Below are 14,693 nucleotides of genomic sequence, written 5' to 3'. Positions count from 1 at the left end.
TTAATTAGAGAACATGGTCATCACGACTAAGATGTGGATGGCCATGCTGCATACTTGTAACGTTCTGTGCATTATATATTTTCCATACAAGTAGCGCAACCAGCTACCTTCCAGAACAGAAAAAATAAGATGAAGCAAGCGATGGAATGATAGCTGAGGGTGATTTCCATGTAACAAAGATGGACGGACCCAAAATCTCAATGAAGGAAAACGAGCAAAAGGAAAAGCGTATTGTGATGGATGCACTGTCACAGAATGCATCTTCCACTAAACACAGGACTTTTGAGTCTGCTTTACCAAATGTTAGTACATCTCTGGTAGTAACTGATTTGCACCGTGCAATATCATTACAACCTCCAAACCCAAAACTCCTTAGCCATAGTCTTCCAAATTCAGCCAACTCATCACCTATGTTCACTTCAAATTTGATGAAGAAGAAATCGAACGGTGGGAGGAGCGTAGAATCACCATGTCAAGCTAGTAGTATACTCAAGCATAAGTGTCTGGTACAAGAAATGCACTTAAGGAGAAGCAAGTCATATGGTGAAGGAAGAGCATATGCATCCTTAGATGAGTTTGATCTCTGGTTGGTCAAACCAAGCACGGCCGAACAACATGATAACATACATCATGGCAGCTTCTCCATAACTGAAGCCATCAAAGAGGGTCCTGTGAATGGCAAGGACATGGAATCATGTGAAGAAGAGGGGTTTAAGTGCAGTGCTCTTTGTCTGTATTTGCCTGGCTTTGGGAAAGCAAAGGCAGTTAAAGCCAGAAAAGAAGGGTCAGAAATGGGAGGTGCAATATCTAGGACTGTTTCTTTGGAGAAGTTTGAATGTGGTTCTTGGGCTTCTTCTGCACTGTGCCATGAAATTGAAGGAGACCCCATGAATTCCTACTTTGATCTTCCAATGGAATTGATCAAGTGCAGTGCTAATGATGTTCATGCACCCGTTACTTCAGCTTTTGTCTTTGAGAAGGGCCTTAAAGGGGTCCTCAAGACTGGTTCCTCCAGAACTAGTGGTAGAAAATCAGACACATCACCTCTCCATGTTGGGTTTTCTACATCTCACACTGCCTCTGCAGCATCCTGCATTTCTCCTCGTTTAAGAAAAGTCAAAGAAGATTTTAACGCCTTCTTAGAAGCACAAAGTGCATGAGGAGTTTGGAATCATACCTATGGAAAGTGAAGTGAAAAAAACACGGAAAACTCCTCAACACTGTTTGTAATCGGTTCTGTCACTTTTATTACCATCGTTTAGCATGAGCACCATGTTAACTGAATAATTTCTACGGGGAAAAGTAGAGAGATACGGATGATTGCGTTCTTCTCATCATGCAAGAAGTATATTTAACTACATAATTTAGGCATATAATCTCATCACAACTACAAAAGTAGGAAACACATTTTTTTTTAATTTGTTAATTGCGAATTTAATGCAATTTACATTAAATCAATGGAGAGTATATTACTGAAAACAAGTTCTAGACCTTTTGATTAAAGGATTTCGACTAGCCAAATTTATTAATGTATTTTAAGACTCGTGTCATTTACAAATAAACAATAGGGTAAGAGAATAAAGTGTTATAATGTTTGTACGTAATTTCTTGCATCCTCAAGCAAGAAAATGATGTGTGTTCCAAAGGCAAAAATCTGTCATTATTTAAGAACATATAAATGACTTTGTTTTCGATTTAAGTCATGATTCAGCAATGATTTGGCATTTTCAAATTTGCACTTCGCACCTTCATCTACAGAAAATATCATATAAGCATATGCGATGATGTAAATTATTGTTTCTTTAAAAGATTTACTAGTGGAACACGATGAGCTTTTGAAAACACATTATTTAACCTTTCTTGCACCTATGTTATTGAGAGTTTAGATGAATCATTTCCCTCTAGTGCAAATATCCCTGATACTCATTATAATTGTCCTTAATCTTTAGCCAAAAACCATGACTCGATGACAGTACTAACCGTGGTTCCATTGACAAACTTTATGTTTCAAAGCATTCTATCGTCTCAAAAGGTTTAGAGTTGAATAGTAGAAAAAAGAAGGTAGTTTAGAGTTGTCTATAATTTACACGACGTTTTTCATGGTAGGTTAGTTTAATACACCGTTACCCCTATTAGTGTGTATAGACTTGACGTCTTATATTTATGATATATGGCATCGGATAATTGGTTCACTCATATATTAGTCTCAACATATTATACTGATAATATTAATATTTGACTAACTTTGATAAACGTCATCTACACGAAATTATGCAAATTCATTCTTAATGTATATATTATGAGCCTTTATGATATAAACACATCTTTTTATATCACAATTATTTATTTAAATAAATGACACAACTCAAATTTATTTATTTCTATAATAAGAATTCAATGATGTCTTTAGCATAGTAAATAATTTGTATAATATGAAGTAAAATAAATAACTTGATAGTGAAATTTAACATAGTATTAATTTTAAAATATTCATAGACAAGTATGATTAAACTGATAATCAAGTCTCACAAATGATAAATATGAGATATCAAGTCTTCATACATCTCTAAGAGTAATGATTGTTGCATGAATATTATAAATAATTTTCAATGTGATAATAATATATGTTGTCCTTTGACCAAAAGTTATGATTCTTCTATGTGATGACTTTATTTTTAATCCCATCAAACGTGTAACAAGATTATCATAAGGTTAAAAGTTTTACATAAAATAAATCATGTGAAAGAATCTGAGTAATCTATATGAGATATGCGCTCTCTTATGTAGCAAAAGATCTATAAGATATAATATAGTTTAGATAATGAAATGCATAACCATGGTCAGAGAAAAAATATAAGTTTATATGAAATAAGTCTACTCATGTATCAACAAGAAAATAAAATTAGACTTTACAAGGTTACAAATTTCATGACCTGTGCTTAATTCGACACATAGACAAAGAAACTAACCATATAGCATGTATCATCACATAAATAGCTTATGTTAATTTAATGACATTATTAATATTTAGAAACAATATTGTAGTGCTAAATGTCATTCACTATTTATGATATTTTTTAATATGATAAATCAAATATTAAAATAACCTATAGGATCAAATACAAGAACAAATCTATTAGAATAAAAACAAAAACAAAAACTTTTCATGCATAGTAACATCTTGATTTTCACTAGAGCTAATTTAATCCTAATCTTCATAGGCTAAGCCCAAAAGGTCCATCCCAAAACTAAAATGTTAACAGAGTTAAGTGGATTAAGAATTTACTCAAGGACTAACTACTTCTGAAAAATTATTATAATCCATTGAAATATTTATTTTATATAACATATTTTTTATAATACACTTATAGACAAAAAAAATTGCTTAAAAATAGACGAAAAATAATTAAATATGTGTGATATTAAATAAAATAATAATTTATTATCAAATTAAATTTTATTTTTATCTAATTTTTTGCCTATGTTATTAATAATTATTAAATCGTAGTAATATTTTTATTCATATAATTCTATAAATAATTTCATAGTACATTAATTTTATAATATTATTTGAGTATTAATCATAAATTTGTCTAATTTTAATATTATTTTTTATTTTTATAAAATTATTTTTAAAAAATCTTCAATAAATATTTTAAAAGTCAAAGTAGATATATGTAAATGACAACGTAAAGCAACACTAAATAAATTTGTTAAGTTATCTATTATCAAAATGCTCAAGATAATGTATTTAAATAAAATTCAATGTATTAAAAAAAATAAATGCAACATTGTCATTATGAAAATTGTAAACGTATGATACTTAATATTACAAAATTTATGGATGCAGAAAATAACTTATAAATTTAGCAAAAACTAATGAATATTTGTAAATTTAAATTGTGGCTTATCTTAATTTAATAGAATTTATTTTTAAAATCAAATTGTCAAATCAGTTTAATTATATGTATTTCTTGTTATGCTAATTGATTAGAGTTGCGTAGACTTGAATCATGTGAATTAGTTATATGTTGGAATATAAAGGTTATGTAATTGCCAAATAAGGAGTAGAGTAGTTGTTGTGTCATACGATGATGTTAATATATGTGAAGTGTCATGTGAATTGAAGAATGATTGTTAAATGTGTTAAGTGTTTGGATAATTTAGAAAGTATGATTTAGAATTGGTAGTATTTCACTCGGGAGAGAAATTTTGGAGTCTGGGTGCAGGGTATTTGGCTCAAGCAAGATTAGTCTCGCTCAAGCGAGAGCAGATACAATTGCCCAATTGTAACCTCGCCCAGGCGAGAAGAAATCTCGCTCAGGCAAGAGGTGACATCGCTCAAGCGAGAGGTGCTCGCTCAAGCGAGATGTCGTAGGAGTAATAGGTAGCTTTCTGGATGCAATCTCGTCCAATCGAGAACGCTGCTTGCCCAGGCAAGATGCATCTCACTCAAGCGAGAATATCATAAAATTGAGAGGTTCCACTGCCTGGTTTTTTTGCCCAAGCGAGAGCAAATCTCGCTCAAGTGAGAAGTAGGTCGCTTAAGCAAGAGCACGTGGACTGGAAGGGTATTTAAGGGGCCGCAGTGTCCATAAATTTCATTTTTCACCAAACAACTTTTCTCTCTCATTCTCTCTCTGTTCTCTCTCCTATTATTCTTAGAGAAAACTTTATGAAAGCATTCCTTCTCTATCAAAGCAAGATCTTCTATCTCATTGAGATCTAGGTGAGTTTTCGGAGCTCAGTTTTCATTTTTACCTTGTTTCTTCTCTTTCTTTCTCAAGGGACTTAAATCGGGTTATTTTGAGTAGATCTGAATCGTTCAAGCTGTATTACACACCCAAACTGTCGATCTCTCTCTACGGAACCCACTAGAAACAATATCTTGGAACTCATTTCAGGTAAGGGGAGCTTACCTGATTTAATCTAGATCATTTAGTAAAGACCGTGATGTTTATGTAAATTATTTCATTCTAGCTGGGATAGTGGACTGTATGAGTTAATTTTGGGCTAAAACCCAGAGTCTGTATAGTTAAGTAGATTTCTTGGCTGTCTGATCATTATTTAGAAAACCATGATTAAATATAATATGCTGGAATGCGATCATATATGAGCCAAGAATGTTAATATATGCTGGAATATTTAATTAGTATTTTGAGCTACTTAGTTTTCATTGTGTGCTGTATATTGGAATGCTGAGCTTTGTTGTGAATAAAAATATTAAAGTTGAAAATGAAAGATTTGTTGTGTTGTAATATGCTAATTTAGCTATATTACATCACATTTATCACTATCATCCTAGAGCTGTTCTGTGTCTGGATCCAGATACCGGGATGGATCGCTCCCAGACCGGAAACAGTTCCTCTGGATTAATTAGGCTATGAAACCAGATGGAAACTGAATTGCTGCATTTGCATTAGATGGGTTGGGAATGGGCTGGACATGCTGCATCATTTTATTAAAGCTATGTAATGTGCTGTGTGCTGACTGTTATGAGCTGTTTAAATAATTTTATCTATACTAATTCACATTTCACTAATAAGGTTGTCAATTATATAAGCTCACCCTTGCATTTTGTTATGTTGATATGTGTGCTGCAAAGATCGTATGTTGGTACGTGAGCAGAAAGTACAGGGAATGCGTCTACTTCTCAAGCTAGGAGATTTGGCTAAGGAACAACAAAGTTGGCATTTTGTGGAAATTTTGATGTTGAATACTTTTGGTCAGTCTAGGTTATAGTAATAAGTCTAGACTGCTGGGCTATACTTTTCAAGTAATGTAATTTATGTTTTAAACACTTGTATTTGATTTTCACTGAGTTAGCATATTTAAATGTGGAAGTTTATATAAAGACTTTGAATATTGTATATAAAATGCCTATGAGGTTCGTTATTTGTGTATTTGAATGTTGGAGTTTAGTTTTTGAAAAACTTATACTCTAGTATTGATATATAATGCCTCATAAATTAAATAAATGAATATAAAAAAAGTAAGCGGAAATGTCATTAATTCTCTATAAAAAGGGGTTGTGACACAGATAACTTATTTGATAGAATTTTTTATTTTCAAAGTATATTTTTTGTATTTAAATATAAATTTTAATATTTAAATAAAATAATTTAATACAAAATTATAAATAAACATGTTTTTTTATTAAAAAAATAACACCATAGTTATTCATTTATCTAATAAAAGGTGGGCTAAACCACCCTTAACCTTTACCCTAATCTAACCTTTTATAATATATAGGGCTTAAAAAAAGAGTTATTTAATAGATTATGTAGAGTAAGTTAGGGGCTATAGCTTATACTGACAACTCTAATTTTCACTACTTCTATATGTGCAAACATTAGCACGATTATAGGTGTTCACATGTCAACAAAATCCAATAACCTCACCAACCAAATGAAATGAGTGGTTTGGTTCGAGTAGTTGAGTTTGTTCAAGTAAAAAACTTGAAACTTGACAAAGTACAGGTTGAGTGTCAATTTTGTATCGTTGAAACTCAACCTAACCTAATGACTTATTAGTGCACAATTATTGCAATGTAAATAGTAATATGACAGAGAAAGCTTTTAAAAACACCAATTAAAATAAATATTTTCTAAAAAATCAAAGAAGTCACTACTAAAGTTTATTTAAAGAAAATCTTGGAAAAAACTTTTGAAAATAATATGGACTTTCAAATTGGATATGAGTTTGTGAGCTAATTAAGTGTAGGAAAGGTATTAGCATCCTCCAATGCTTGTTTAAATAACAATTGCCTTAAAGTAATTATACAAATTTATTATAATTTTAAAAATATTTATTTCACGCCTAAATAATAATTTTACTATTTTATTTACAAAAATGAGATGATTTATTTACAATAAATAAGAAAATCTTAGTTGATATTTTAGAATAGAAAAAAATTAATTTTGGCTCAACAAGTCTAGTTTCCACTCTTACTTATCCCTAAGTGCAATAGGAAATTTAAAGACACATAGTTTTATCTAAAAATTATGGAGAAAATTTGTTAATTTAAATTTTAATTATAAAAATAAATATTTATGGAATAAAAAATATTTTTAATAAAATGGTTGTTTAAGGAATTAAACTTTGGAAATGATTTAATTTGCATGAGACCTAAGGTAAAGTTTATAACATCTCTATTATTATTTTTACATAATTTTGATAAAACTTAATTAAAATAGATAACATTTTAGATAAATTAGAAAAAATTATGTGGATTTAAATATTAAAATAATGGAAGTTATCAAATCTTAAAACTTTACATATAAATCTCATTCATAACATAGAAATGTATTTTTACAATTTAAATTAAACATTAAGATAAAAGTAGAATTGAGAGAATTAACTACTAAATATTACAAATATACTTCAAATAATTAATTACAATAAAATTTATCAAACTCTTTAAGCTTCTAAAAATCAACATCAAATTATTTACATACCAAAATCAATTTCTAATCATGACTTAATCAAAATTATTATAACTTTAATATAACTTAAATCCTAATAGAGCAAATTCTTCCTTGTAACACCAATGAGAATATGATCGTAGAACAGATCATTTTTCATTTAAATTTCTAAAAAATGTAAATGTAAGAGTGAGTATTCACTACCTCATTAAATCCCTTATTTTATAAATGAACAAGTAATACAGAAATATCATTAAATACAATATACACCAATAATATTAGTTTGCATATTATATTAATAAAATTACAGCAACTTAGACATTTTAACAAGTACATCATTAATATTTCAAAATATACACTAAGATATGCCATTTCATATTTTTTAACATCAATCAATATCTTATAATATGTGAGTTTTAATCATATTAATCAATGCATTACAATACATGCATTATAATTACACTCGTTGATGTATTACAATACCTATATTATAATTACACCAATCAATCTATTCCAACACACGTATTATAATCACAAGATTGTTGTGTTATAACACAGATATCATAATTCCACATTTATTACCCCTGTGATGCCTTAAGGTCTTCTCTAAGTATAGATAATCGCTGGTTAGTCGAAACAACACGGATACAAATGTGCTCACACAACTCCTTTTAGCAAAGGTATAATAAGGAGTTTAGTCAAGAAATGGAGTATGAGGCTTGTGATGCTATTGTTTTTAGTATTTCATATGCACCCACTACGAAGAACATTCACCACCTTCATTTCTACCAGATTTCCCAAATCGTCTCTAAACTTTGTACTTCTAGTGTACCTTTGTAACTATCTATACTTAATCTTGTCAGTTTTTCATGACACCATTTTCTCAGCAGTTATCTTTTCATAGTTTTCTTTCACATGCAATCATTTTCACACATTCTTAACAGTTCAAACAACACCTTATACAAATTAGTGAAATATGCTGAAGGTCAGCTATCTCTGAACTCAACCCAAATCATATAATTTCAAAAGTCATATTTCTACTCCCTTAAGATAATATTCAAACATACATAAATTTTCAAACGACAATACACAATCATACTAATGTTTCATTGAATTACAATTAAATAATCAAACAATTTTGTCAGAGGTCGAACACCTCCGGATTCAGCTCCAATCGTACAGTTAAAACACATTAAAATTAAATCACATACTATAGTTACATTGTCAAATATCACACTCTCGGTCTTAATAAAAATTATCTTTCCTAAATTTTAGCATTTTTCTCAGTACGTATTGTTCAAGATAATAATTTACAATATTAACTGCACATACATAATAATAAATAGCAAAATCATATAAACTTCTTAAAATAGGTTTTATTCATAACTTTTACTATGAAATTTTAGTTAGTTAATTCCAAAAACAAATCTTAAGTTTTTCATGCCCAAAAATTCATTTAGGAAAGTATCTTGTAAGTGGTAGTGATAAAAGAGACTAGTGTAAATAGTTACAAAGATATATTAGGGGTATAAAGTCCGAGGATGATTTGGAAAATCTTAGAAAAATGAGGGTGGTGAATGCTATTTGTAGTAGCTATGCATAAACTAATTAGAGTGGAAGCATCATAGGCCTCATACACATTTCTCGAGTAGACTCTTGACTATACTTTTGCTAAAGGCCCATTATTATGTACATTGTATCTGATAAATCCATATTTTATTAAGTTTTTAAGTAGTTTTTTATGCTATTTTTTTTATAGAAAAAAGGTAATTTAGAAAATGAAAACTACACAAAAATATATAATTATTCAATAAAGTCAATTTTTATCTTTAGTAGCTCAAATTGTTTGGATTTAGTAGAATTTTGATATAATTTTGTTGATTGAACTAGTTTGCAGGAGATTCTAAGCTAAGAGTCTTAAGGATAAGGTTTTCAGAGAAGAAATTGGATAAAAGTGACAACTTTAGATACAAAGAGTGGAAAAACAAAGATTAAGGATAAGAGCCTTTCTCCAAGTGGAAGAATGTGCGTGTTTACTATTTTTGTAAAAGTGATCACTGCAAAGCCTTAGTTCAGGAGTAAGAATGCACATGGTTGCTTTCTAGACATATAGTAACTACACACAAGTCTGTTTGAAGGGATGAAGCTACACGTGACTACTATTTTCACATAAAGTGATTACATAAAGTGCACATGGTTACTTTCTGTATAGATAGTAACCACACCAGAAGAGCAGGAATTTTATAAAAAGCCAGAAATTTTTCATTTCTATACCTTAGGAGAGTTAGACAGGGAGATTCGTGGCGGCTTCCAAGCTTTGGACCTTGAGGAATCAAGCTAGGGATTATGAAGAAATTTTGCAGCTTGTCTTCTTCTACTCTTTCTTTCTCTTTTTCTTTTAGGAACATGTTATATTTTTTTTGTAGGGATTGATGGATCTGATTTTGATATTATAAATTGATTATGGATATGGATTCTAATATCTTGATTTTATTGAACATTTAATTCTATCCTTAATGTAATTTTTGGATTAGCTATTTAATTGAATTGAACCTAGTGGATTTTTATCATTAGAAGTTGAGTTAATTTCTCATATTTGAATTGAATGTCAAAGTTATTGATATCTTAGGAATAAAAATTCGCGATCTTGTGATATCTTAATTTCTCATGCTTAATGCAATGTTTGATTGATTTACACTTAAATAATTAGGGTAGTTAATTGAATATTAGGATCATTGAGTCAAGGAATTGAACTTAGATTAATCTAGTGAAATTGATCATCAATCAATTAAGAAACTTAGAGTTTAGATCTCATTTAGTTTGGCAATTGATAAAGAAGTAAAATCATTCCTAACTTCATTCACATATCATCTCATTTTGAACATTGCATTTTGTTTTGTTGTTACTTTATAATTTTCTGCACTTTATTACTTTTGTCTTCAAATGTTCAAAACACTTCAAATTTTGCTTAAGTCAAATAGTTATTGATTTGTGAAGTGGTAATTGAAAGAACTAATCCCTGAGGATGATACTTGAGATGAATTCTTAATTTTATAACTTGCTACAACTGCACTAGGACACTTGCTAGTTAGTGCTCTCTGAGATATGTGACAGTATCCATGTGCATGGGCAAATCGACAACCATTTACCTCTATGTGTAAGACCTCATGAAATGCTGCAGGCAATAGTTAACTGTGATCACAATGCATGAGAGAGTGCGTATATGAGAAAGAGATAGATCTTATTATAGTTACAGTGCATGAGTTATGATATTCTTTATATGTGTTGTACTGTATGTGCTGCTGTGATGTTTCATACTTGTATGTTTGTTATGCTTTAATGGTGAGGAGAGAACTCATTTTTACAAATAAAATTTCAGGGAACGAGGATGACCACCCTACAGAGACCTATTAGATTAGCAGAGTTTATCATAGAAAGTAGGCTAAATTATATATTTAGAAAATGGCAGAGCCACTGTAGGCTTATTGTACCTAATGAATGAAAATGAACTTGATGATGTATATATAGTAGAACTCACCATAGGATATAATGTTCCTTTTGATTTTCTTGCTGGTGGTAGAATACACCACACTGTGTTTGTATGTATATAGAGGAATGGTTTGGACACCTGATGCCGTGAACTACATGTATACCTTTCACGACTATGATTAGATGGGAAGACCAGCCACTTTTACCTCAAAGCAGATTATTAGTGTAGAGATTATCGCTGATGAAGGAGATCACTATGACGAGGACTTGGTACTAGAAGAATTAGAAGAAATAGAGGGTTAGTTCGGCGATGATGACTAAGATCATACCTTCAAGACTTTTAGTGTGGGAGTATGTAACACCCTCTTTTTCATCATTCAAAAAATTATGTTTTGTTTGATATTAAATAGTATTAGGATGTGGTAGGAGTGAATCAAGAAGAGTTTTAGAAGAAGTGACGTAGGGAATCTCGCTCAAACGAGATTTAGCGCTCAGGCAAGATGAGTCGCTTAGGCGAAGACTCACAAGAAAAATATCGTACTCTTTAGATGCCATCTCGCCCAGGCGAAATGGAGCTTACTCAAGCGAGCATATCAGAAACACGTTGGAAAATCATTGTCTGCAGATCTTGCTGAGGCGAGATGTATCCCGCCTAGACGACCAGTGTGTCGCTCAAGCAGGAGCGCTCGGGGTTAAGGGGTATTTAAGAGATTTCCAGTATAAAAATTTCATTTCATTTCAAAACCTACGTTCTTCTATCATTTCCTCTGAACTCTCTCTTCTATATTACAGAGAAAAGCCTTAGAAACTTTGAAACTTCACCTAATCCGAACTCAAACTTTGACTCCACGGAACGTATGCAAGTATTTCAGGGCTCGAACTTCTTGTTTCCACTTCTATTCTCTCTAATTCTTCTTTACTCAGAAAAACTCTTTTCTATAAGGTGTAGAACTACCTTGGTCTGTGAACCATCATTTTCTCACTTTCTCATCACCAAGTTTCCACAACCATTTAACACATTTGAGGAAGCTCCTTAGGGCCCTAAATAAGGGAGACAAGCTACAATGATATATTCAAAATAATCGGTACGTAAAATATCACGGGGAAAGGACCGTACCCAGCCAACTCGCTATGTAGCTATGTAGCTATGTAGCTAGGGGCGAGGGAAGGGAAGGGGACAAGGCCGACTATTCCTGACCAAAGGAAGGAATAGAGATTGATCCAAAAAGTGGGCAAAAATGGTCAGTATTCGCTCCTTCCCCTCACCCGAGGGTAAGTAGCTTCCCTTGGTTGAAATTACGTATGTGGTTGTAGAAATCGATCTATAACTCAAGTCGGCGAACGTCGGCCTAGCAATAGCTCCCGAAACTGTTGTGTTTGTGTTTATGAAAGCATATGATTTTAAGTATGTGTTGGATGAGAATATGTTTTTATTATTTTTGAATTATGTATGTGATGTTTCATGATGTATATAGTTCTTACTCTGAGTATATATGTACGCATGTTATAGACTGAGTCTGAGGGTGATCTACTTTCAGCAATGGTTGATTAATGTATGATGTATTAAGGAATTAGAGTAAAATATAGAGAGATGAGATAGAAAATATGGAAAGAGAAATGAAATGAAGAAGGAATATGATAAGGATGAGTATGGATAGTTCAGAGATACACTGGAAGTATGGAAGATGGGGACGACTGAGAATTATTGGAGAAATGAGGGTGGCAGATGCTCCTTTTAAATTGTGCAAGACAAATGAGAGTAGAGCACCATATGTAACACCTTATGTTTAATTTCAATAAATCATAATTTTGTAAATTCGGAATAAAATAAATTTCATTTCAAATAAGGTTCTCAAGCCTTGGTTTCATCAAATATTTTAAAATAAGGAAAGAGGTTACAATTTCTATCAAGTCACTACTACATGACCCATTCAAATATCAAATTAAAATCCTAGTCCTATAGCAGTTTCATCCGCCCATTTTACTAAGTCTGGTGCTGATCGTTTTGATTACCTGAAAAATAACTGTAAGAGTGAGTACTCTACACTACCAAAACATACAATTAAGCATAGAGTCTCAGCTCCAGCACATTTCCAATACATTAAACAAATACAAGCACAGGCAGCATTATCACATCCATAAGCACAATTCATGAACCCATGCATACTCATGCCAGCCACACTCACATTGACACTGTGATCACAGATTTACACCATGAATGGTCGCCAGTTACTCCCGCCTCACGGATACCACGTGGGCAGTCACGAGTCGCTCAGCAAAGGTAATGGTCAGAGGTCTAGTCAGGAAGAGAGTGTATGGCCCGTGGTGCACCCGTTCCACAGTCAGTGTCACCACCACTCCCTTTTCCCCAAGGTATTTTTACCGTCCTCATCTCCCACACCTCCAATGTATCGCTGAACCATTGACATCACATTACAACGGCGTTACACGCCCTAGTCACACACATTTCAGTATACGGCACATAGCCCACATTTAACAGTACACGGTACAAGGCCCATATTTGTTCAACTTTACGGCACTAGGCCCACATTTCATTTTCACAGCACACATAGCACATAGCCCATAAGTCATTCAAGACACAAGACCCCTAGCCTATTTTTATTCATATTACACGGCCCTCGGGCCCACATTTTCACAATGTTCATTCAGATATATACACGTGTATAAACGGCACAAGTGCCCACATCACATATCTCAGTAATTTCCTACACTTTACTCAGCCACATCACAATATCACACAAAATATCAGCAAATCACACATAAAGGAGTAGGATAGAGTCTCCTCTTACCTTGGATTGAAGACCCATGCCCGAACTCAACCACAGAAATGCTCCCCACACGGCTTTCGGCCTAAACACATGGAAGAATTCCATGAGAACCCCGAGAAAATTACTAAGAACAGAGAAAGGGAAGGAAAAATAAAAATCCTAACCATTTAAAACTCACCTCCAAGCATTCTCCACACAAATTCGAGCTCCAATCTTGCTCCCGAACGGCTTTGGAGGCAATTAATCGGTGGAACAGGGTTTCGAAGTGAGAGAATCGAAGGGATTTCGAAGGGAGAGGGAGAAATTACTTTCCCTGAACCATAGCCCCCTTTAAATCCTTTTCTAGTCGCGAAACTCTTGCTGCAGCGACACACCTTCTCGCTACAGCAAAAAAACAGAGAAAACTACACTCTGGTTTCTGCAGAATCTCGCTACAGCGAGACCCTTTCTCTATAGTGAGACTGCACCCAGAAATGCACCCTAAATTGTCGCTCTGTCGCTATAGTGAGACGTCTCTCGCTATAGCAAGAAGGCGACAATTATGGTCCTTCCTCCCAAGGCCCTCTCGCTGCAGCGAGAACAACCCAGTATCTCGCCTTGTATTTAGGCACTTAGCCCATTTCAGCCCAACCAGTCATACATACACATATCCATGTAATTAATACACATAAAACATCATTTTCAAATTAATATTATCAAAATTCGGGGTGTTACATTATAGGCTTCACACTCGTTTCCTAACAAATACTCTTAACCATGCTTTTGCTAAAAGGGGCCGGGTCAGCACAAGTTGTATCTGTGTAGCTATGGCTATCCAGCAACTATCTATGTTCAAGAAGACCTCGAGGGATCCCAGGAGCAGTGGAAGTAAGAAATGAAAGACCTCAAGAGATCCTAGGGGCAGTGGAAGTGAGAAATGAAAGTTTAAAGTAATAAGGGACCTAAATAGAATAAGTTAGATAATTAATGATCTTATTATATGATGATTGTA

General features: G+C 32.7%; 1 protein-coding gene across 1 annotated transcript; it reads left to right on the top strand.

Annotated features, from left to right (window-relative positions):
• Positions 1–146: 146 nt before the first annotated feature.
• LOC113859443 lies at positions 147–1,160 on the top strand. The gene has a single exon (XM_027492217.1). The coding sequence runs from the start codon at positions 147–149 to the stop codon at positions 1,158–1,160; it is 1,014 nt and encodes a 337-aa protein (XP_027348018.1).
• The last annotated feature ends 13,533 nt before the right edge of the window (positions 1,161–14,693 follow it).

This window comes from Abrus precatorius, unplaced genomic scaffold (genome assembly GCF_003935025.1).
Source record: "Abrus precatorius isolate BTA unplaced genomic scaffold, Abrus_2018 Scaffold2, whole genome shotgun sequence".
NCBI lineage: Eukaryota > Viridiplantae > Streptophyta > Magnoliopsida > Fabales > Fabaceae > Abrus > Abrus precatorius.
The sequence above is the reverse complement of the archived record's forward strand: the minus strand, read 5'-3'. Positions and strand labels throughout refer to the sequence as shown.

Bases quoted from the DNA above. Each gene is read 5' to 3' on its own strand.
- LOC113859443 (XM_027492217.1), top strand. From the start codon at position 147: ATGATAGCTGAGGGTGATTTCCATGTAACAAAGATGGACGGACCCAAA.